The 22,292-nt window shown below is 61.4% G+C and overlaps 1 protein-coding gene across 2 annotated transcripts; it reads left to right on the top strand.

Moving 5' to 3' along the window:
- Positions 1–6,084: 6,084 nt before the first annotated feature.
- OTP (orthopedia homeobox) lies at positions 6,085–20,704 on the top strand. Of its 2 annotated transcripts, XM_070056862.2 has the most exons (4): positions 6,085–7,365; positions 7,458–7,514; positions 15,102–15,511; positions 20,142–20,704. In XM_070056862.2, exons 3-4 carry the CDS (start codon positions 15,104–15,106, stop codon positions 20,670–20,672), a joined length of 939 nt encoding a protein of 312 aa, XP_069912963.1. In that variant the 5' UTR covers positions 6,085–7,365; positions 7,458–7,514; positions 15,102–15,103; the 3' UTR covers positions 20,673–20,704. The 2 variants fall into 2 exon arrangements, with proteins under 2 accessions (XP_069912963.1, XP_051693556.1); XM_051837596.3 differs by lacking the exons at positions 6,085–7,365; positions 7,458–7,514 and adding an exon at positions 13,671–13,855.
- Positions 20,705–22,292: the final 1,588 nt, after the last annotated feature.

The following is a 22,292-nucleotide window of genomic DNA, read 5'->3' as shown; positions in this document are numbered from 1 at the left end:
AGCAAGAGCTGTGCAGCTGGAATTTTGAGAACTGGCGTGCATTTTACAGGATTTTTCCCCTGAGCGTTAACTGTTCCGTGTTTCAGTTCAATGAAAAAGGCCTCTTGCTTCCCATACCAATCGAGTGACCTCCCGCCTCGTGGTAATCAGTGGTAAACTCCAGTATGCAAGCTGAAAGACCACCTAATTAAAAAGTGCAATTAATTTACATAGCTCACTCAGAACGGCTAGATGGGCCGGCGCGCGGAGATAATGTGAGCGCGTTAGCTGCTTTCATTGGCTTCCCTCCCTGCCATTCCTCAGGTCCTGACAGTTCCATGGGAATGAGTTTGTCAACGTGGGAAGGGCTTGGAGGGGATGGTTTTAGCGAATCGCTGCAAAATGTTGAAAGCTCTGCAATTATTTTTATCAATTACCCAAGAATAAGACAACAGAAACCATGGCCTTCTCGTCCTGGTGGTGCCAAGTGGCCTAATGGTGTTAGTGAAGATGCGCTAAGTGCCTGTTGAGTGCCGGCTGCCACTCACAACCCGCAGCTGTGTGGAAATGGTGACAGCACCGGTCACAGGAGACGCCCCAGAGGGCTGACGTCTCGCCCACTCTGTCCCCTCGCCCCGCGCCCAGGGCACCAGCGGCTTCGGCCTCGGAGCTCAGCCACGCCCAGAGAGTGCTGGGATGGGAGAGAGGCGGGTTCTCACTTCCTCCCTTCTGTGGTGCACAAACACGGTCCCCTGTGCCTCTCGGTCCTGTGTGCCCCGCCGCCCCGGGGAACCCTGGGAGAAAGCTCGCCTGTCACTGGAGGCGGCATCGGGCAGAGTCCCATAGGCAGGCCTGGGACAGAGCCGCCCGCCCAGGGCTCGCTGATGCAGGGAGTCTGGGGGCTCCCTGTCCTTGAGAGAAAGCAGCACCCTGCAGCCACACCGGCTCACACACCGCACTGCGCACGGCCTGGGGACCGCAGCCACGGCACTGTCCACAGAGGGACAGCTGGGGCAGCTCCTGCCATTTCTGCTCACTTCCGCCCATAGCTGAGGCCTCACGGGGTCCCTGCCCCCCCCCGAGTGAGGCCCTCACGGGGTCCCTGCCCCCCCAAGAGTGAGGCCCTCACGGGGTCCCTGCCCCCCCCAAGAGTGAGGCCCTCACGGGGTCCCTGCCCCCCCAAGAGTGAGGCCCTCACGGGGTCCCTGCTCCCCCCGCCGAGTGAGGCCCTCACGGGGTCCCTGCCCCCCCCAGAGTGAGGCCCTCACGGGGTCCCTGCTCCACCCCCCGAGTGAGGGCCTCACGGGGTCCCTGCCCCCCTCAGAGTGAGGCCCTCACGGGGTCCCTGCTCCACCCCCCGAGTGAGGGCCTCACGGGATCCCTGCTCCCCCCTGAGTGAGGCCCTCACGGGGTCCCTGGCCCCCCCGAGTGAGGCCCTCACGGGGTCCCTGCTCCCCCCGCCGAGTGAGGCCCTCACGGGGTCCCTGCTCCCCCCCCCCGAATGAGGCCCTCACGGGGTCCTTGCTCCCCCCACCGAGTGAGGGCCTCACGGGGTCCCTGCTCCCCCCCATGAGTGAGGCCCTCACGGGGTCCCTGCTCCCCCCCCCGAATGAGGCCCTCACGGGGTCCCTGCTCCCCCCGATGAGTGAGGCCCTCACAGTGTCCCTGCTCCCCCCCATGAGTGAGGCCCTCACGGGGTCCCTGCTTCCCCCCATGAGTGAGGCCCTCACGGGGTCCCTGCTCCCCCCCCCCGAATGAGGCCCTCACGGGGTCCTTGCTCCCCCCACCGAGTGAGGGCCTCACGGGGTCCCTGCTCCCCCCCATGAGTGAGGCCCTCATGGGGTCCCTGCTCCCCCCCCCGAATGAGGCCCTCACGGGGTCCCTGCTCCCCCCGATGAGTGAGGCCCTCACAGTGTCCCTGCTCCCCCCCATGAGTGAGGCCCTCACGGGGTCCCTGCTTCCCCCCATGAGTGAGGCCCTCACGGGGTCCCTGCTCCCCCCCCCGAATGAGGCCCTCACGGGGTCCTTGCTCCCCCCACCGAGTGAGGGCCTCACGGGGTCCCTGCTCCCCCCCATGAGTGAGGCCCTCATGGGGTCCCTGCTCCCCCCCCCGAATGAGGCCCTCACGGGGTCCCTGCTCCCCCCGATGAGTGAGGCCCTCACAGTGTCCCTGCTCCCCCCCATGAGTGAGGCCCTCACGGGGTCCCTGTCACACCCCCTAGGGTGAGGCCCTCACGGGGTCCCTGCTCCCCCCCCAAGTGAGGCCCTCACGGGGTCCCTGTCACACCCCCTAGGGTTAGGCCCCTCATGGGGACACTGCTCCCCCCAAAGTGAGGCCCTCACGGGGTCCCTGTCACACCCCCTAGGGTTAGGCCCCTCATGGGGACACTGCTCCCCCCAAAGTGAGGCCCTCACGGGGTCCCTGTCACACCCCCTAGGGTTAGGCCCCTCATGGGGACACTGCTCCCCCCAAAGTGAGGCCCTCACGGGGTCCCTGTCACACCCCCTAGGGTGAGGCCCCTCATGGCGACACAGCTGGCATGCACCAGAGGGCACGTCCTCCTCAGGTCGGCACAGGTGGCCCCGAGGGCTCCTCTCTGAGATGCTGACCTCACAGGGGTGTCAGGGCCTCCACGTCACAGTGCAGCACCTGCGCGCGGGGAGGGCTCGCCCCCGCCGAAAGCCAGGCCTCCACAGCGCGGTCGGCACAGCGGCTGGGGTGTGACGGCTCACACACGCCCCAGAACGTGGCCGCCTCGTGGAGTCGCTGCTGTGTCACCGGGAGACGAGAGCCTCCCCAGGGGTCACTGCTGGCGTCCCCTCAGAGTGGGGGCCTCCGGACGCAGCTGAGTGCCGGCTCCCGCCTGAGGATGAGGGTCCCCTCACGGGCGACTTCGCAGGCAGGAAGTGAGCGGTGTGCGCCGCGGGGGATATCTCACAGAGTTGCTTTAGACGTTAAAACACACGGCAGTGGCCGGCGCCGTGGCTCACTAGGCTAATCCTCCGCCTGCGGCGCCGGCACCCCGGGTTCTAGTCCCGGTCAGGGTGCCGGATTCTGTCCCGGTTGCCCCTCTTCCAGGCCAGCTCTCTGCTGTGGCCCGGGAGTGCAGTGGAGGATGGCCCAAGTGCTTGGGCCCTGCACCCCATGGGAGACCAGGAGAAGCACCTGGCTCCTGCCTTCGGATCAGCGTGGTGCACACCAGCCGTGGCGGCCATTGGAGGGTGAACCAACGGCAAAGGAAGACCTTTCTCTCTGTTTCTCTCTGTCTCTCTCTCTCACTAACTCTGCCTGTCCAAAAAACAAAACAAAACAAAACAAAAAAAAACAAAAAAAAACCCACGGCAAGACAGCCAGTCCCCAGTCCCACCCCTGTTGTTTCCAGCCTGGGCAAGAAGTCACACACTGTGCGTGGGCCCTTGAAAATACCCACGGAAAAATAGAATTCAGTGATAACTCTATCTTGGTGTAGAATAATAGGAATCAGTGCATACTTGTTCTTCAAGAGTTCAGGAAAAATGCACACTGGTAAAAAGAACTATGCACTTGTATAATTTTGCACCATTTCTATGAATTTTTGAAGTCATTTTGTACATCTGTATATTCAAATAATTAAATCATTGTAAATTATACATTATAAATTATTACATGAAATGTCTCCCATCTTCTTACTTTAGCAAGTACATCTTCATAATGCCCAGGAAGTTCAAGGTCAGGCTTCTATTTTTGGCCTGCCACCCATGCTCTGGGTTTGCTCTGCCCTTCCTCCCACCAGCCGTGTCCAGCACGGCAAGGGCCTCTCAGGTGCACAGTCACCCTCGGCCAGCGGCCCAGGCCCCACTGTGTCTCAGCACCGCCAGCTGCCCTCTGGCCTGACAGAGCAGCGCGGTCCCTTGGGCCCCTAGGGTCCTGGGGGCAGAGCAGGCTCTGGGGGCGGCAGTGGGGGGTGGTCCAGGGCAGAGGCTGTTTCCCACCCAGGTGGGGGGCACTGCAGGTATTTCCTAGAGGCCAAATGTTAAATGGAGCAGGGAGCCTGGAGCAGGGCTTGACGGTGCCCTGGGACTGAGCTGGGAGAGGAAGGGCTGACGCTGAGCGGGGACTTTCCCCGTCCCTGTGTTCTCTGCTTGTTCTTTCCCTGTCCCGGTACCGTCAGTGAAGGCCCTGTGTAGTCGCGGAGGCGACCAGGGGCCAGCGCGCACGTCCAAGGGTGTAGCAGAGCTGCGTACCCCAGGAGCTGGAGTGAAAGAACCCACAGAAGAGCGCAGCACGCGTGGCCCCGCAGTGTCCTGCAGCCTCTTTCACGTGCTACCCTGGACGCTCCGAGCAAGCAAAGGGCCCCTCAGGGCCCCCCGACTGCTCGTGGCCCCTTCCCTGTCCCCCGTTACTTGGGACGTGCCGACCGCCACAGCCTTCTGGGGGTGGGGTGTGAGCACGGACCACACTTTCCCAGCAGGAGGAACACTCCTTTTCTGCTGGCTGGAGCTGGCCTGATGGGGACACCCAGTGGCCCACGGCGGGCGGCCCGGGGGCCGGAGCCAGACAGAGGCGCCAGGTCCCCAAGGCTTCCTGTACCTGCACTGCAACGGGACACAGAGATCAGCTTCTGCCGGCGCCACGGCTCACTAAGCTAATCCTCCGCCTGCGGCGCTGGCACACCGGGTTCTAGTCTCGGTCGGGGCGCCGGATTCTGTCCCGGTTGCCCCTCTTCCAGGCCAGCTCTCTGCTGTGGCCAGGGAGTGCGGTGGAGGATGGCCCAAGTGCTTGGGTCCTGCACCCCATGGGAGACCAGGAGAAGCACCTGGCTCCTGCCTTCGGATTGGCTTGGTGCGCCGGCCACGGTGCGCCGGCCACGGCAGCCATTGGAGGGTGAACCAATGGCAAAGGGAGACTTTTCTCTCTGTCTGTCTCTCTCACTGTCCACTCTGCCTGTCCAAAAATAAATAAACAAATAAACAAATAAAATAAATAAATAAAGAGATCAGCTTCCGTGAGGCTGGGTTTTGCTGTTGGTTTCTTTTAGCCACGGCGAAGACTGTAGCTTGTCCCCCAGGCCATTTCTGCCGTCCATGGCCTTCCTGGACGGTGTAGACCGAGCACGTGGCCCCGCGGCACTTGTCCTCTGTGCTGAAACCCTCCAAGTCTGAGTCTGGCCTTGAGGAGAATCACTCTGCGTTTCCTAAAACTCAACAACCCCAAGTTTGCTATGCTCAGTTACATGCCGTCGCGCGCTGCTGTCTTAGGCTCAGAACCCACAAATGTGGACTGAATCAAATCCCCCTGACCTTCACAAGGCATTTTCTCTGCAGAGACGGCGTCCGGGGTTTAGAGGGCATAGCCCGCGGGGGGTTGGGACCTGGAGAGACACTCCTGTAGGGGACGCTGGTGGCCTGTGTCCTGACTCCTCTCAGCCGGCCTGCACTCCCCAGGGCCCGAGGCCAGGGTGTTACCCCACAGCCCTGGAAATCGCTTTCCATTGCTTGCTTCACCTTTGCTTCTCCTTTTCCTGGCCAACTATGAAGGCCTGACCTGCTGTATCCTCAGGCTGTAGAGCCTCAGGCTGTAGCCTCAGGCTGTAGCCTCAGGCTGTACCCTCAGGCTGTACCCTCAGGCTGTAGCCTCAGGCTGTAGAGCCTCAGGCTGTATCCTCAGGCTGTACCCTCAGGCTGTAGAGCCTCAGGCTATAGAGCCTCAGGCTGTAGCCTCAGGCTGCAGCCTGCACTTGGCCCAGTGCCAAGGTGATGAATGAATGAATGAATGAGTGGCCAGCGGATGAAGAGACGAGCCCCCCCATGTCTGACTCCTGGCCCCTCCCACACACCATGTCTGGAAGCAAATCCAGGCTTCCTTGCCGCCCTCTTCTGCTCTGAGAAACCAACATCCCTGCCTGGGCTGTTATGCTCCCACTGTCTGCCCCCACTCCCCCAGCACACGCCAGTCTTCCAGTGCAGACACTGGGGAGAGAGGGGCTGGGCAGGCCCTGTGAGGGCCGTGTGGAACCAGGAGGGCTACAGTTCTCTCTCTGTGCAGGTAGGTACAGCGCACTGGAGGAGGAAGCAGCAGAGGCCTTTGAAGAAGTGACACCTACTCTTATCTCCTTCGCAGGTTCCCAGACACAGAGGTGACAGCAGGAGCTGGAGCAGCCATCTTGGGCCACCAGAGGGAAGAGAGAGCCACAACAAAGGAGCCGGGGCCCCCAGCCCTTCAGAGCGGCCCCACCAGCCGCGGGTGCCTTTGCGTGGCTGCTCCGTGGGGACAGTCTGTTTCCAGGCACTGCAACTTGGGATCTGCCAGGGAGAACTAGTCCCGACCTCAGCTGTCCCATGGGAGACACTGGCAGGGGAGACCACACAGGGGAGCCTTGGGCCTCGCCCCTGGTGACCTGGGGACCTCTGGAAAGCCCTCAGGGAGGGGCCAGTGCTGGCCCAGAGCGAGCAGCCGAGCTGCTGCAGTGGAATGCCTTTGGGAGCGAATGAGAGAATTAGCCTAAGCTCTGGATTTGGGGCTTTGATGGGCTTAAGACAGACTTTTAATCACCCTGCACTCCCTGTGGTCCCTGTGAATTTTAATGGCCCTGGCCCGCGCGTGCGCACACACACACACACACACACACACAGCCCCCAGCAGGCGTCCCGACACCTGCCTCATGGCCTTGGGTCATGAGCCCTTTCCACCGGTTGTCTCAGTTGCACGAGGGGAATTCTTTCTGCTTCTCCATGCGGCTCTTCTGAGATACAGACAGACCGATGGAGGCTCAAAACAGGGGCCTTGGCCGCGCTGAGGGGCCCGGACCCCTACAGTGGTTTGCAAGTACACAGGTTTAATAGGAGCGGGTCCATGTTCCCCAGAGTCTCACAGAGGCGTGGCCCCTCCCCCACCCCGACGGTTCTGGAAACGCTGCAGGAGGTGCCATCTGGGGTGGGGGAGGGTGAGAGGCCTCAGCGGCTGAGGTGGGAGAGAGCGCACCCTCCAGCCTCCTCCGGCTTGCTGCGGCGCTGGGCCCACCGGGTCAGCGCGTGGACCCAGGCAACCTGCCTCCCTCGCGCCCTCTTGACTCCCAGTATCCAAGCTGGTTAACCAGTCGTTTCCAGGTGGGAAGGAGATACCCCCGAGGCCGGCAGGGGCTCAGACCGCGCTCGGTACCACCGCGCGCCTCTGCCTCCCACAGGGTGCGAATGCCTGCCGCAGGGCTGGGCCGCAGGGCTGGGCCACGGAGGGCCGCAGGGCTGGGCCGCCGCGGGCCGCAGGGCTGGGCCAGGGACACCGCAGGCGCTGAGCAAGGGGCTTCGGCGAGGCCGGGATCGGGCCTCCTCCTCCGGCTGCCCGCGCTCTGCCTCAGTGCTGCCGCCGACGCCGGCCGTGTGCGGGCCAGGAGTTCGTAAGCCCGAAAGGTCAGAGAAACCCATTCGAGACGCCTTTGGAATAACGTATTTGAGACCTTAAAAAAAATAAAAGGTGTTAAAACAGAGTTGTTGTTTTCCAGCGCTTCAGTAAAGGTCGGAGAGTGACTGGAGAGGAGGCGAGCCCAGGACCCGGCCGGGTAGGTAGCCTGCCCTGAGCGCCCCCCGCGCCGCCCCGCCCGAGCGCCCACCCGCGCCGTGCGCCCGCGGCTGCCCCGCAGCGCCGCCCTCCGCCCCGGCCCCGGGAAGCCCCCGGCGCACACGCGGCTGCGCCCGCGCGCTGGGCCCTGAGGCCGCCGCCGCCTCGCCTTGCGCGCCCGGCCCGGCCCGGGGCCGGCGCTGCGGGCGCTGCGGGCCGGGCCGGGCCGGGCCGGCGGGCTGCGGGGAGCGGGGCCGCGGCGCCGCACCAGCCACCAAGCCTCATTACCACCCCTTAATGAGACCCCTTTACTCCGTGACGTGCAACCGCTCCATCTCATTAAGGAAATCGCTCTTCAATGCTGATTATTTTATTTGCAGCCATAATTATATTTCTTTCGGCTAAATCACGGTTTAATCGAGCCCACATGGAGGGCAGCAGCACTAATTACGGCGGGGGATGCGGCGGCGGCGGGCGCGGCCGCGGGCCGGGGCGGGGAGGGGCGCGCGCGGGCGCGGGCGGGGGCCCAGGCTCGCACAACAACTTATTACTTCTAATTCCCCAACTGTCACCAAATCACCTGCACGAAACAAGAATCTAATTTGCTAAGCTGGCGTGACTGCAGATGGAAGATCGATCTCCGCCGCCGATTTCTCTAATTGAGCGAATATAGACGCCCGGGATAGCGCCCGGGCCGCGCCGAGGGCGGGGAGCCGGCGGGGAGGGGAAAGCAGGGGACAGGGGACAGGAGGGGGGCAGGAGGGGGGAGAGGAAGGGACAGGACAGGGACAGGAGGAAGGACAGGGCACAGGAGTGGGGAGAGGAAGGGATAGGAGAGGGGGAGGAGGAAGGACAGGGCACAGGAGGGGGGAGAGGAAGGGATAGGAGAGGGGGAGGAGGAGAAGAGGGGGAAGGAAGGGACAGGAGAGGGGACAGGAGAGGGACAGGAGGGAAGAGAGAGGGAGGGCGGGAACAGGAAGGGACAGGATGGGGGAGGAGGGAGAGAGGAGAGGAGAGAGGAAGGGACAGGAGGAGGTACAGGAAGAGGAGGGGACAGGAGAGGCGAGGAGGGGACAGAGGAGGAGAGGAAGGGACAGGAGGGGGAGGGGGAGAGGAGGGAGGGCGGGAACAGGAGGGGACAGGAGAGGGAGAGGAAGGGACAGGAGGGAGGACAGGGACAGGAGGGGACAGGAGAGGCGAGGAGGGGACAGAGGAGGAGAAGAGAGGGGAGAGAAGGAGAGGGGAGAGGAATGAGGGGGAAGGGAAGGAGGACAGGGGAGAAGCAAGGGACAGGCGGGAGAGGGGAGGTGGGAGGGGGGACCCTCGAAGAGCCAGAGGTGGGGGAGAAGCTGCAGGAGGGCGGCAGGCAGAGGTGACAAAAGGCCAGGACTCTGCAGTACCCTGGCGCCCACGCCCCCCCCCCACCTCGCGTGGGGCCCGGGGTGGCCCAGCCTGGGAGGGAAGGGGCGGGCGGGGCGCGGGCCTGCGGCTGAGGAACGCCTCACAGAATTACATTTGTTTTTCTTGTGATTTTATTAAAAGTCACTCCTCATCTCCAGAATGCGTGAAAATATCTACTTTCCACTCAGATACACCGCATTAACTTGTTGGAGGCGAATTTGTTTGTTTGTCTATTTTATTTATTTGCTAGATAAGATTGATGCAGTCTTATTAGCGCTCTATCTAGTTATAGAAAGAGATAAGGATGAGATGTTTCTCTTTTTATTCCAATTACTAGCCTTGTCACCTAACTGAATAACTGATATATGATTATTTATCCCGAGTAAATAGAAATCAGAAAAGCAACGAACTTGGCACACGGAAACAAACTCCCTGCGTCACCGATTGCGTCCCACGTGGCTAGGTGGGGCCCCTGGCCGTCGGGGCCGCGGCCGCGGGTGTCCGGCGGCGGTGGAGGAGGTGGGCGGAGCCGCGCCCCTGCCCCGGGAGTCACGCCGGGTGTGGGCTGCGCTTGGATTGCAAGGGGAAACGCCGCGTCCGGGCCGGACTCAGCCTTCGGGGCGGCCGGCGGCGGGCGGGCGCGCACTGCCCGCACCGGCTCCCGCGCAGGTGCACGCGCCGTGCGCACGCAGCCCCGCTCCCGTGCCTTAAAACCCACAAAAGCCTGGCCTGCGGGTCCTTGGCGTTTGGCTCCCAGGCTGCGGAGCCTGGGTCCCAGTAGGCAGTGTCTGGGAGCGGCCTGGAGACCCCCGCGCGCTGGGCCCTGGCCCGCGCAGCCCGGAGCGGACAGCGTCTCTGGGCGCCAGAGCCCGGCTTCAGGCGAGCCAAAAGTGGGGGGGCGCTCAGCCGAAACCAACGTGGCTGCCGTCCCCTCCCTGGGAACCACAGCAGGGTTCCGTGCCGTCGCTTCCTCCCACGCAGCGGCCTTCAGGTCGGCTCCCCGCGCGAGCCTCCAGCCCCCGGGTGCGGCCGGCCCCCGGCGTCCCGGGCCTGACCTCGGCTGCCCTCACGCCCGCGCTCGGCCCTTTGTGCGGGGCCGAGGCGGCCCGGGCAGGACCGCGCTGGGCGCGCCGCGTGGGCTGCTGCGTTTCCTGCGAAAGTAAACAGGCGCGTGCGAGTCACTTGATTTGTTTTCTGTAAGCAAATAATACCCAAAAGCAAGGCTGCAATTTACCACGAATTAAAATTGATTCTTTTCATCAGGCAAGAAAATAGGAAAGCGCGCGATCGTTAATTATCGAGGGAGGCTCTCTCGGTACCGCGCGGCGTTCAGTCGCGGGGGTGGCACCGCGGTCCCCAAACGACCCGCGGAGGCCCGAGGTTCCTGCTGGCGGAGACCCCGCTCGGGCCGCAGCGCCGGACGCAGCTCCTGCGCGGAGCCGGCGCCCGGTTTCCTGTCCTCCATCCCGGCCTCTGCTGAGACTTGGCCCCGAGGTCAGGGGACGGGAGACAGAGGAAAGGCGAGTGAGGGGCCCGAGCGGGATGGACCCGCCTCGGAGCCCCCACCCCCATCCCACCCCCCGGCCCGCGTCCCCGCACCGCGCGCGGAAGCCGGCGTTGCGGTTTCGGTGCGTGTAATTTACATAATCGCTCATCAAGATTTGGATTTTTAAAACCTGCGGGTCGCGGGAAGGCGGTCTGTCCCCGCGCGGCGCGGGCCCGGCCCCAGCGCGCTCGCTCGGTGCGCTTCGTTCCAAAGGAAAGGGGGAAGGAGCGGGAAGAGATGACTTCCCTGCGCATCGCCCCTTGGCAGGCTCCTGCACGAAATTCAATCTCTATTTTTTATGAGAAGTAAACTGTCTAAATAAATTTTATTAGGGGCAACCAATATATTTTCTGGTCGTTCCCTTTGTTCCACTTCTACGTGTGTGTAACAATCTAAAACCTATTTATTGAGGAAAAATCACTGAATCCGTCATAGAAAATCCTTTTACTTTGCCTCGAAGTGATTTCTGAAGACATTCTTGTCATTGCGAAGATTTGGGGCCGTCGCGCCCCGGCCTCGCCTTGTTAGGGACTTGGGCGGCCGCGATCATGTGGGAAATGCCTTAAATTATCGGCAGCGCCGGGCCTGACCGGCACTTCCCCGGCCGCCCCCGGAACGGGGCCGAGGCGGCGCCGCCCGCGCCGCCGCGCAGCCCCAGAGCCCGGCCCGCGGGCGGCGCGCCCGGCCCCGCCGCGCCCCCGCGTCCCCCGGCGCCCCTCCCACGCACATTTCCCTCTCTCTTTTCCTGCTCCCTTTCCCTGCGCTCGGAGACGCCCGGGCCCCGAAGTCTGGGAAGCAATGATTTAGTTTGTTTATACTGCTATAAAAATCAAGACCAATAGAAAAGTCATAAAACGAAGCGGGCCATCAATCACGCCGCGACGTCGCTCCTCGGCGGCCCTAACAGAGATGGATAATCCGCGGTTGCGTCCCATTGTTATGCCTCTGATGTGTCTCCGCATTAACTATTACACATTTATTTATCGACCTGAAACGTACAACACAGCAGGATCTGCGGGCGCGCGCGGCAGGGCGCGGCTGTCGGGGCGGCTGCGGGCCGCGAGCCGGGCTGGCGGGCACGCACGCGGACCGCGGCCTCCCCTCGCCACAGGCCCCGTGGCAGCGCGGCCCGCCGGGCCTGCCCAGCGCGGGGTGCGGGAGGCCCCCGAGTTTCCTCCTGGGCCCCTTCTCCCCACCGCCGCCCCGCGTCCGCCTGTGGGTGCCTGTGCCCGCCCCGGACGAGGGCAGCCGGTGCGCCCTCCGCTTCCACATTAGGGGTTTGGGGAGTTTGGGGAAGCTGCGGTTGAGCGGACTCGGGTTGCTGGCGGTCTCGGAATTCTCCGAGGCCAAGCCTTTCCCACAGGGACCTGAGCGTTCGCCAAACGCCCCCGCAGCTCCCGGGCGCCCCGCAGCCGCCAGCGCTCCGCCAAGCCCGGATCCGCCGCACAGGCCGCAACGGCAGCAGCTGCGGCGGCCGCAGAAGCCCGGCCAGGCCCGGAGATTGCGGGAGGCGGCCTGTGCAGCTGGCGCGGAGCCGTGTGCTGACGCCCTGCGCCCACACGTGTGTGTGCACGCGCGCGCGCACGTGTGTGTGCCCGGTGGGAGGGGGCGAAAACTGCCCCAGAGTCGCCCCGCCGCCTCCTTTGTCTCGGTGCGCGGTCCCTGTCTCTCTGACACACACAGGCACGCACACACTCGCGCGCGCGCGCGCACACACACACACACACACACACACGAGTCCCCCCGCATCTGCTCTCAGGCAGCGTTTCCAGTGTTTTGTGTAAGTCAATTGGACGGCGAACAAAAAAAGCCATTTGCTCGGTATTATTTAAAACAGACTTCCGAGGGCCACCCTTTTGTGGAAGCTTTATTTGCACTAAATGAATAATCTTAATTGCATCACTCTCGAATTAAAAATCAATGTTAATCAAGTTGGGACTAGTAAATATCGCTTTTCATTGTGCCTGGGTAGAGGGCATTTTTCTTGTGCTGCAAATAAAAGTCCAAGTCAAATAACTTTAAAAGGGCATTATGCTTTGCTACAAACACAATTGAAACGGATTGTTTAGGAGCACATCAGAAATGGCACAGAATTTTGCACTTAATTTCCTGAGTTATCATTTACAATAAGAACCCCTGGGCCTGACAGCCAAGTCTAAACAGTAGTAAATTAGTACAAATTTATACTGATTTTACTCTAATAATCGTAATAAAAGCTTATAGATTTGGCACTAATTACATAAATGCCTAATGATCTTGAAAATTACTCTGGTTAGAAATATATTACTAATCTAAACTTTGTTGTTGGCTGGCTCTGAGAAATCAGAACATTAGAAATGGTTCGCTTCACTTGTGCAAAGCACTCTAAATTGTTCAAGTAGTTTAACATATTCAAAAGGAAAATACAGAGCATTTAACTTTATTTACAGCCTTAAGTGCAGTTGGGAGCCGAGCTGAACTTAGAAACTTTGTCTAAATGAGTAGCAGGTTATGGGGGCCCGGAAGCGAGCGAGGGGCGCGCAGAGGAGCCCGCGGGAAGGGTGCAGAGCGCGAAAGGCCACGGCGTGCGCCGGGCCCACCCCGGTCGCGGGCTCCTCGGTGAGCGCTGGGTCCGCCGGGGTAGGGGCTCGGCAGGCCCCGCTGCCCAGCCGGGGTGCCCGCCCCGGGCGCAGGCCTGCGGAGCGGCCGCGAAGTCTAGGCAGGGGCTGGAGGTGCCGGCGCGCCCTCGCGGTGCCCTGGGCTGGGCACAGCAGGCCGGTGTCGCCCAGAGCGCGCGGGCGGGGGCGACTCTCTGGTCACGAGGGGATGGTGCCCTGCTCTGGTCCCTGCCCTGCCTCGGCCCTGGGGAGACCCAGCTCGGAGCCACCGAGAGGGCGCGCCCTGGGCGAAGGCAGGGCCGGGCACGAGAAAGCAAAGACTCGCCTGGAGAAACTCGCCCGCAAGGACAGCTAACCCGGGCCGGGAGCCGAAGCCCGGGGCTGGGTCGAGGCGGCCGTCGCCGCCGGAGCGGCTGCCCGGGGCTGGAGCCGCCAGGGCTGCGGCCGCCGCCTCCTCCGGGCGGGCGCGGGCGGGCGGGCGGAGCGGGGGAAGCTCCGGGCGCTGACATTTGCAGCCTGCCCTCCTGATTGGTCCCCTCGCCGAGCTGCTCACGGGTTCATTCAACTGTTAAGCACCTCCCCGTCTCTCTAAAGGACATTATAATGCAAGAAGCCCCCTTTTTAACCACAAACCGAATTTTCTTTCATTTAGGTGATCTATATATATCTATATCGTATAGCTTATAGCTTATATCTATTTTAAATAACTTAAAGCCGCTAAAATTTGGGGGGGAACAGCTTTCGCCCTGGAGCGGTGCACGATGCTGTCTCATGCCGACCTCCTGGACGCCAGGCTAGGTGAGTGCGCCCCTCGCCCGGACAGCCAGGAGAAGCCGGGGCAGGAAATTGTCAATTTGTTCCTTATTTTACCTTAATGCGCCCTAAATGGACTAATTTCTTTAAAAGTAATTGTGCTGCATTAAAGTTTAATTTGATTTAACATCGTCTTTTTTTCTAAAAAAAAAAAAAATCTATGGAATATGTAGATCCAAAAAAGGAGTTGGGGAATGTTGTTACTTTTTGTTTTTCTTATTTTTCGTCTTCCCCCTCCCCTTTATTTATTTATTTATTTATTTTTTTGAAACGCGATCTGCCGCGGGGTGATTTGTTTGGAAGTTTTCCTTTTTCTCTCCTGTTTGCTTGGATTTGGGATTTCTTTCTCTTCGCCCCTCTCTTTCTCCTTTCTCACCACCTCTCTCCCTCCCTCCTCCTCCTCCTCCTCCACCGAGTGTGGCTCATTTTGTTTGAAAAAGAAAATCCGGCGCGAAGGTGAAGTCGCGGCGCGGCCGGGCGCACCTGCGGAGCGCGGCGGCCGAGGACCGCGGGCTCGCGGCACGGGCTCCCCGCCTTCTGCGAGGGCCTCGCGCCGCCCGAGGCTGGGAGGGACGCGCCCTTGATCTCAGCGGAAAGAGAAGTTGAATTCTCTGAAGTCTGATTCCCTGTTGCGTGTGCAGGGCTCCCGCGAGTCTCCTCCCTGCGGTCTGGGGCGCCGGGCTCCGCTCTCTGCCGTGGCAGTCTTCAGTGATGGATGGGACTCCATTTCCCAAACAGTTTCTCTGATTTGAGGGGGAGGCGGAGCGGAATTGGGTTGATTTCGGGGGTGGGAGGCCCTGAGCCTCATTCGTCTTGCGAGCGCGGGAGGGCCTCGGCCTCGGTGGAGCCCCCAGGTTGCCTAAGCGCAGGTGGGGCCGCGGCCGAGGAATCCCGGTTTCTTGCTTTCCGCCCCGCCTGGGCCCGAGCACCGCTTTCGACGCCTGGGGCACCGGGGACGCCGGCTTGAAAGGAACTTGGGGGCGGATTTTCCGGCCGCGCCGGAGAGTGTCTGGTTATGGGGAGTGAGGGAGGGCGGGGACGGGCTGCGGGCTGCGGGCCGGGGGCCAGGGCCGCGCGCGGGTCGTTCCCGCCTGGCTGTCCCGGTCCTGCGGTCGCCGGCGCAGCACCCAGGGCGAGCGCGGACGCGGAGGGGGCCGAGGCCCGTGCTGAGGGTTCGGCTCGGCCCCGCACGGCCAGGAAAGCGGTGACCGCGATCCCCTTGTCTCCGCAGGTATGAAAGATGCCGCCGAGCTGCTGGGCCACCGGGAGGCAGTGAAGTGTAGGCTTGGCGTGGGGGGCTCCGACCCCGGGGGCCACCCTGGGGACCTGGCGCCCAGCTCCGACCCTGTCGAGGGAGCCACTCTGCTGCCCGGGGAAGACATCACCACAGTGGGCTCTGCCCCGGCCTCGCTGGCGGTGAGCGCCAAAGACCCGGACAAGCAGCCGGGGCCCCAGGGCGGCCCGAACCCCAGCCAAGCCGGCCAGCAGCAGGGCCAGCAGAAGCAGAAGCGACACCGGACGCGTTTCACCCCCGCGCAGCTCAACGAGCTGGAGAGGAGCTTCGCCAAGACGCACTATCCCGACATCTTCATGCGCGAGGAGCTGGCGCTGCGTATCGGGCTGACTGAGTCCCGAGTGCAGGTGTGCGGGCCGGGCGCGGGGCGCGAGGGCCGGGCGGGGGACCGGGACGCTCCTCGCCCGCCGGCCCCTGGCCTGCGCGGGTCCAGTTAGCTCCTTCTCTGCCCAGAAGCCTACCCGAGCCGCCACCCCGCGGTGCAGGCTGCGAGGCCCGCCTCCCCGCCGCCAGCGTGGTCGCAGGGCTGCGGGCTGTACCGGGGTCCCCGGGAGGCCGCGACCGGCGCTCCCCGATCTCAATCCGCGTGGTTGACAAGTATTTCCTTTACCCTAATGACTTCGTGTTCGCGTCTGGATAAATGGGAATGCGGTAATTATACAGAAACCACGAAAACGGGGAAGATAAGGCGCCTTACAAAAGAGAGCCACAGCCACACCCGGGTTTTCTGGCGCGGCTTGATTCTTTGCGCCCACCCTGGCCATCAAGGCGCAGCAGCAGAGGCCGCCGAGAGCCCCTCAGCCTGCCAGGGTGTTTCCCCCCATTATTATTTTTTTTTTATTAAATAAAGGTTTCCCTAAAGAAACGGGGGTGGGCGGCGGGTCCAGGCTTTCTGTGGCAGAGCTCGGTACGAAGCCGGGGCGCCCAGGGCGAGAGGGTGCCGGTGCACACGGAATCGCCGCCAGCGCTGGCCGCTGTCCGCCCACCCTCCGCGTTGTGAAGTGCGTGTAACCCAGAAACCCAACCAGTCACTTTGCTGAAGATGGGGAGTGAGACAGCGCTGACCGCTCTGTGCGCAGGTGCCTGGAGGCGACCTTCGCGCGGCGGTCTGGAGCTGTCCAGGGTGCTGAACCCTCCCTCGGCGTCCTGGAGCGCAGCCCTCCGTCCCGGCTCCCCGCGTCCCCGACGCCCGGGTTGAGCCTGCGTTGTCGGTTTCCGTAAACTGACTTCGGAGGTCTCAGCTTCACTTCGCGCTCGGTCTAAGGCTGTTCACAGTCCTGGCGTTGAGCTCTTCTGTCGCCATTTCTGCGCGTTAGTGACAGTCTAAACCAAATAAACAGCGCGTGCTCCTGTCCCGGTAGTAAATGAATGCCATCGGAGACGTGAAATGGTCAAACTAATAAAATAATACTCAGGGTATAACATAATGGTTGACATTTTTATCCAGGGTAAGCCTGGGTGATTTTGTCAGAAAGGCCTGAGCCACAGACCAGTGAAATTACAAACCAAAGAGCGCTGGTCGCTCTGTGCGGAAACAGATATAAAATATACGTAGTGCTGTATGTCTAGCATGTGTATTGTATTTACAGATAATTTAGCATTTTAACCCCTCACCTCTATGTAAACCTAAAGTTGGGTTCAATCTTGTGCAGAATATGTAATTTCGATAGTAAGCTAACGATAATACCTGCTTTAGGCTCAGTCTTGTAGATCCAAAATTCACACGTTGGCTTTCCGGCCCTCACAAGAAATGCGGTCTATTACTTTTTGTTTTAAGGAGTAAAATACTGTGTCTTACCCTAGACATATTGGTAATTAGTTTAAATTAAAATAGAACTTAGGAATCACAAATAAAACGTAATTGGACAACTGCTTTTATGAAAAAAGAAAACGAGGTCTATTAAACTTTATTAGGTCTTCCAAAGGTTAATGACAGTGATTCTTTTAATAGAAAAAGTTGTAAATGAAATAAAATATAAACCATGTAATAGAAATAGTTATTTTCAAAAAGTACACAAGAGAATGTGCAAGAAGAAGGAGACAAAGTACTTTAATTGTTCTAGCATAATGTTCTACCAGAGATAATAGCTTGAGGCTGCTGAGAGAAACAATTTAATAGAATAGTAATTTCAATATTTTTTAAAATAATGTTTCATAGTTTAAAAAGTAATCAGATCAACATAACCTTCTTAATTAACACTTCAAAATGATTAACATTATGTAATGGAATGCAAAAATAATCTATGGAAAATGTATTTACTTCACAATTCACTGTACCATTGCTCCTGGACCAAATTCAAATTAAATAGTAATTGGTTGATGTTCTTATATGATGAGTCCTTCATAGTACCCTTACAGTTAACAGATTGCCACACACTCTTTTCAGCGTGTGGGCCACTGCGCTGATTAAAAATTATCTAAACATGTAATTTACTGCAGTTACGTGTTTTCGAGAGGCTTCTGGATTCCAGGAGAACTCACCCAGGATCCTTGCGTTTGCCCTGTACCTGGACTCTATCGCGATTCCAAGTATTTATTAAAGCGCTCTACTCACAGGGAGGCCAATGCCATGTCTGGTAGCGCTCCCCTTTTCTGGCTAGTGTAATAAAACCATTCCTTTTATAGCATGCCATTATTAGAAACCAATTTCAGAATTATTTATAACCTGGAATGGCTTATTAAGCAGCAATGCGAGAATCATGCAAATTACGCGATCAAATGCAATATAATAAGCATAATCATTAGTCTCTAGCACGGATTAATTAACTTTCAATATTTTATTTACATAAAAACCAAATCAGTGAAATAACTTGTGCACAGTCAGGCTTGCCTTTCAATATTTTACACGAACAAAAATAATGTGCTGTAATTCCATTGACCGTGTCCCCCAGAATGGCCCTGTCACCTGCCACATCTTAATAGGGGGACAAGTGGAGAGTATTTTCTCGTTTTCTAATGGAATGAGAAATTGCATTTTCTTCCTCTCCCAGCACTATTAAAGTGTAATGAATTCGGCCCAGAGTTCACGGCTGGCTGATCGAAATGAACCTGGGATCCAGGCTTTAATACAGCGCCCCAGATTCCCTCCCAAATCTTCCCATTAATCATGTGCTGGATTCCAATGAGATCTTCATCACGCGCCGGCTTCCAGGGGGAAGAAAGTAATACTGTCCTCTTCCTCCCTCGCCCTGTGTTTGGGAGCCATTTACAGCAGGGGAATCAAACGGGCTATAGATTTTAAAACACATTTACAGTATGTCTCTATTACTGTAGCGGCAGACGCCGGGGTGGGGTTTGCGACCGCAGCCCTGCGCTAGGCTCTCCCGCGGCGTTCAGTCTTTCCGGACAAAGACTGCGTTTCAGACCCGGCGCAGAGTTCCACCGCAGCTGCGGTTAATGGTGTATTTCCCGGAGCGCCTTCTGGAGCCTCCCTTAGGTTCTGCCTGCATTTTAATTCGTTCTGCTCTAGTTTTCAAGTGGAAATATTCACATTTAAGAAACATATGCATCGGAGCTTGGAGCGGAGGTGCGCAGACCCCGTGCAGATCGCCTCTCCCTCAATCCCAGTAAGCCATGAAACATAAAAAAATGTGTAGCCATCATTTGACTACTAACCCTCAAACATAATTGAGCGCGATCCTGCGATTATTCCTGTAATATTTAGTTCCTCAACAGCTGTTCTTTTCCGCCGGTGCCTGAGCCTGCCTGGCGACCCCCGCCCCTCTCTGCCGGCGTCTCCTCGCTCCGCGCTGCACCCCAGCCCCTCCCTCCGAACGAGCGGGAGTCACCCCCACTCGCGGGAGTCGCAGGCCTCGGCTTTTCGTTTTTTAAAGATACTTTAGGGCGTGTGAGGTGGGAGGCTCCCTCCCGGCCACCCCGGCCAGGTGGGGGTTGCGGCTGCCCGGGACCGTCTTCCGTCCTGGGGGTGTTTCCGGCTAAGGCCGCTCGGGGCTTAACCCGGACGCCCGATCCCAGCCACCGCACTGGGGTGGGCACAGCGTGGGAACTGGGCTAGAAAGCCGGGGACGGTCCAGCGGGGGACGGCGGCATGGGACGGACCCAGAGTCGGGCGATCAGCCCAGGTTGCGGGGTGCGGCGTGCGCGCGCGCGGCTGAGCTTGGCCCACGCGGTGGCGGGCGTGGGAGTGGCTGCGCCGCTGGGAAGGGCCGGCGGCCGAGGGCCAGCGCGGGCCAGCGGACAGGCCTGGTGCTGCGGCTTTGCGCGGGTGCTATCCACTTGGCATGGCGAACCTGTTCGCTCACCCGGATGGCGGTCGAAGCGCGCGGGTCGCCAGATTCCGGCAGGAAACTGAGTCAGTTGCCCGCGCCGCGTGCCCCGACATGCGGCAAACCCGCAGCCGCCTGCACTCCGAGCCGCGAGCCGTGGGGGGAGGAGGGTGGGCCCCCGCTAGCTGTTTTTGAAGCGAACGGATTGAGGGAGGAGGCGATGCGGGGGTCTCACATCCCCGGACCAGCGCGAGAGAAGCAAGCAGGGGCTTTTCTCCCACGAGTGTGTTTTACCAAACGGGCCTATGGCTCGCAGCAAAGGAGAGTGTTTTCCGAGCAGTGCGAGTCTTCTGCACCTTTCCTTTGTATTGGTCAGAAATTTTGTTTTTCTTTTACAGATGGGGCGGCGATGGGAGGGGGCTGGAGGTCTTGCTGCCGGGGACCCTCAGGGCCTGCAGACTTGGGGGCCCGGGGCTCAGAGTCCAGCACCCGGCACGGTGCAGACAAAGGCTCTGCAGCGCGCTCCGCCAGGCCAGGGGCGCGCGCGGACTCGGGGCGGCCGCTTTCCCACCTCCGTACCCGTCGACGGTGGCGCGGGGCTCCTCCTTTGTCTCTGGGCCTCGAAGCCCACGGTGTCACCCACGGCCCCATGGCGCACGGGTTCGTCCTCGCTCGCGCGGGGTGGGTCAGCCCGGGCCGCCCGGCGCCCCGCTGACCGCGCCCCGTGTGTGTCCCGCCCCGCCCGCTGCAGGTCTGGTTCCAGAACCGGCGCGCCAAGTGGAAGAAGCGCAAGAAGACGACCAACGTGTTCCGCGCGCCCGGCACGCTGCTGCCCACGCCGGGCCTGCCGCAGTTCCCGTCGGCCGCCGCCGCCGCCGCGGCCGCCATGGGCGACAGCCTGTGCTCCTTCCACGCCAACGACACGCGCTGGGCGGCGGCCGCCATGCCGGGAGTGTCGCAGCTGCCGCTGCCGCCCGCGCTCGGCCGCCAGCAGGCCATGGCGCAGTCGCTGTCGCAGTGCAGCCTGGCGGCGGGGCCGCCGCCCAACTCCATGGGGCTGTCCAACAGCCTGGCGGGCTCCAACGGCGCGGGGCTGCAGTCGCACCTCTACCAGCCCGCCTTCCCCGGCATGGTGCCCGCCTCCCTCCCCGGCCCCAGCAACGTCTCGGGCTCGCCCCAGCTCTGCAGCTCCCCGGACAGCAGCGACGTGTGGCGGGGCACGAGCATCGCCTCCCTGCGCCGCAAGGCGCTCGAGCACACAGTCTCCATGAGCTTCACCTAAAGCACCTGCGCCCGGGCCCCCGCCCCCGGAGCCCCTCGCCCGCCCCCGCCCCGCCCCGCCCCGCAGCCCCGCCCCGGCCGCGCCCGGCCCCTGCCCCGCCCGCGCCCGCGCCCGCGCCCGGCCCCGCCGCCTGCGATCCCGCCCGCCGCCGCCGCCGCCGCCGCCGCCGCCGCCGCCCCGGCCCCACGCCGCACGCCCTGCCCGCGCCCTCCCGCCCTTGTCCTTCCCAGGGAGTCGACTCAGGACCTGAAAGCAGACGCCAGCGGGCCGCGCTCCCAGCCCCGCTCCCGCGCGCCCGCCCGGCCCGGCCCGCGGGAGAACGCGTCGGGCTCCTTGTGCTTGCTCCAGCGCGGCCGCGCGCGGCGCGGGGCGCGGGGCAGGCGCCGCCTCGCGGGGGACGGCCCCGGCGGCGCGGCCCGGAGGCGCGGCAGCCGCGTGTCCCGCGGGGCCCGGCCGCGGCTCGCTTCCCCGCGCCCCTCCGCATGCGCCGGCCGAGCCCACGCCGGGGAGCGGGCGCGCGCTCCGAGAGGAACTCGCGGAGTAGGATGTTTTGTGTAGATCAAGCATTCTTGTCACATCCCGGTCAGTGTGTGGTACGTTCTGACTTCTGTCTGTGCTTCTTTATGGAATTTGCTTTTCTTAATAAACGTTTGAGCTGACACCCGGCGTATCCTTTGCCTCTTCCGGACACGTTCACATCCAGGCCAGCGCGAGCGGTGCGCGCCGTGCGGGGCCGCGGGCCTCGCTGCCACGCGGAGGGCGCGCCCGGGGGTCCGCGCGTGGCCGGCGTGCGGGGCGCTCGCCGCCCACCAGGCCTGAGCTCGGCTTCCGGACGCGGCGAGGCGACGCCGGCGCGCCCTCGAGGACCGACCCGGAGGTGCGGGGGCCCCCCGCCTGGACGTGCAGAGGCCCCGAGTGAGTGCACACGCGCGCTTGCGGCCTGGCGGGGCTTCGGGAGTTGGGGGCAGGCCAGGAGCGGCGGGCCGGGCTGGGCCGGCTTCCCGCGCGCAGAAGCGCACGGGCGCCCCTCGCGGGTTGCGCGCGTGGCGGGGTCGCCGTGGGCGGGAAGGGAACACGGCGCGCCCAGCGTGGCGCCTCCCTGCAGAGGCGACGCCGGTCCCGGCGCGGTCAGGAACGCGGGTGGGCGCCGGCCGAGCTGCCGTGAGCGGGCCTCGAAGCGAGCCACGTGCGCCGGCTTCCCGGCCGCAGAAAGAGCAGGACTCGGCCTTGCGGCGTGCCGCGTGACGGTCGCTGCCGGCGCGGACGCCTTCCCCGCGCCCCAGGGCCCGCAGTGCTGTCAGCTGCGGGAGCCGCGTGTGCGGTCTCCGGACCCCGAGCCCTGGCAGAGTCTGCAGGCTGGGACAAAGACACGCGACCTTCTGCGCGTGCGACGTTAGGGATTTTAATTAGGAGAAAGTCGGAGGGTGCATCGCCAGGATTTTCCAGGTTTATTTTCTAGAGAGCATTTTTGACGAAAGATGAACATATTAGGAAAAATGGAGCTTTTCTGTAGTTTTAGAATTCGTCCTACAATTAAACAGCGCAGCCACTGAATTTCTACCGTGCTTGCCTCTGCTGGGTTATACTTTTCATCGTATTCCCCCTCTTTATGCTCTTGCA

This window comes from Oryctolagus cuniculus, chromosome 14, assembly GCF_051225735.1.
Source record: "Oryctolagus cuniculus isolate XC-2025 breed Fujian yellow rabbit chromosome 14, ASM5122573v1, whole genome shotgun sequence".
Lineage (NCBI taxonomy): Eukaryota > Metazoa > Chordata > Mammalia > Lagomorpha > Leporidae > Oryctolagus > Oryctolagus cuniculus.
This window is presented reverse-complemented; position numbering and strand designations above follow the sequence as displayed.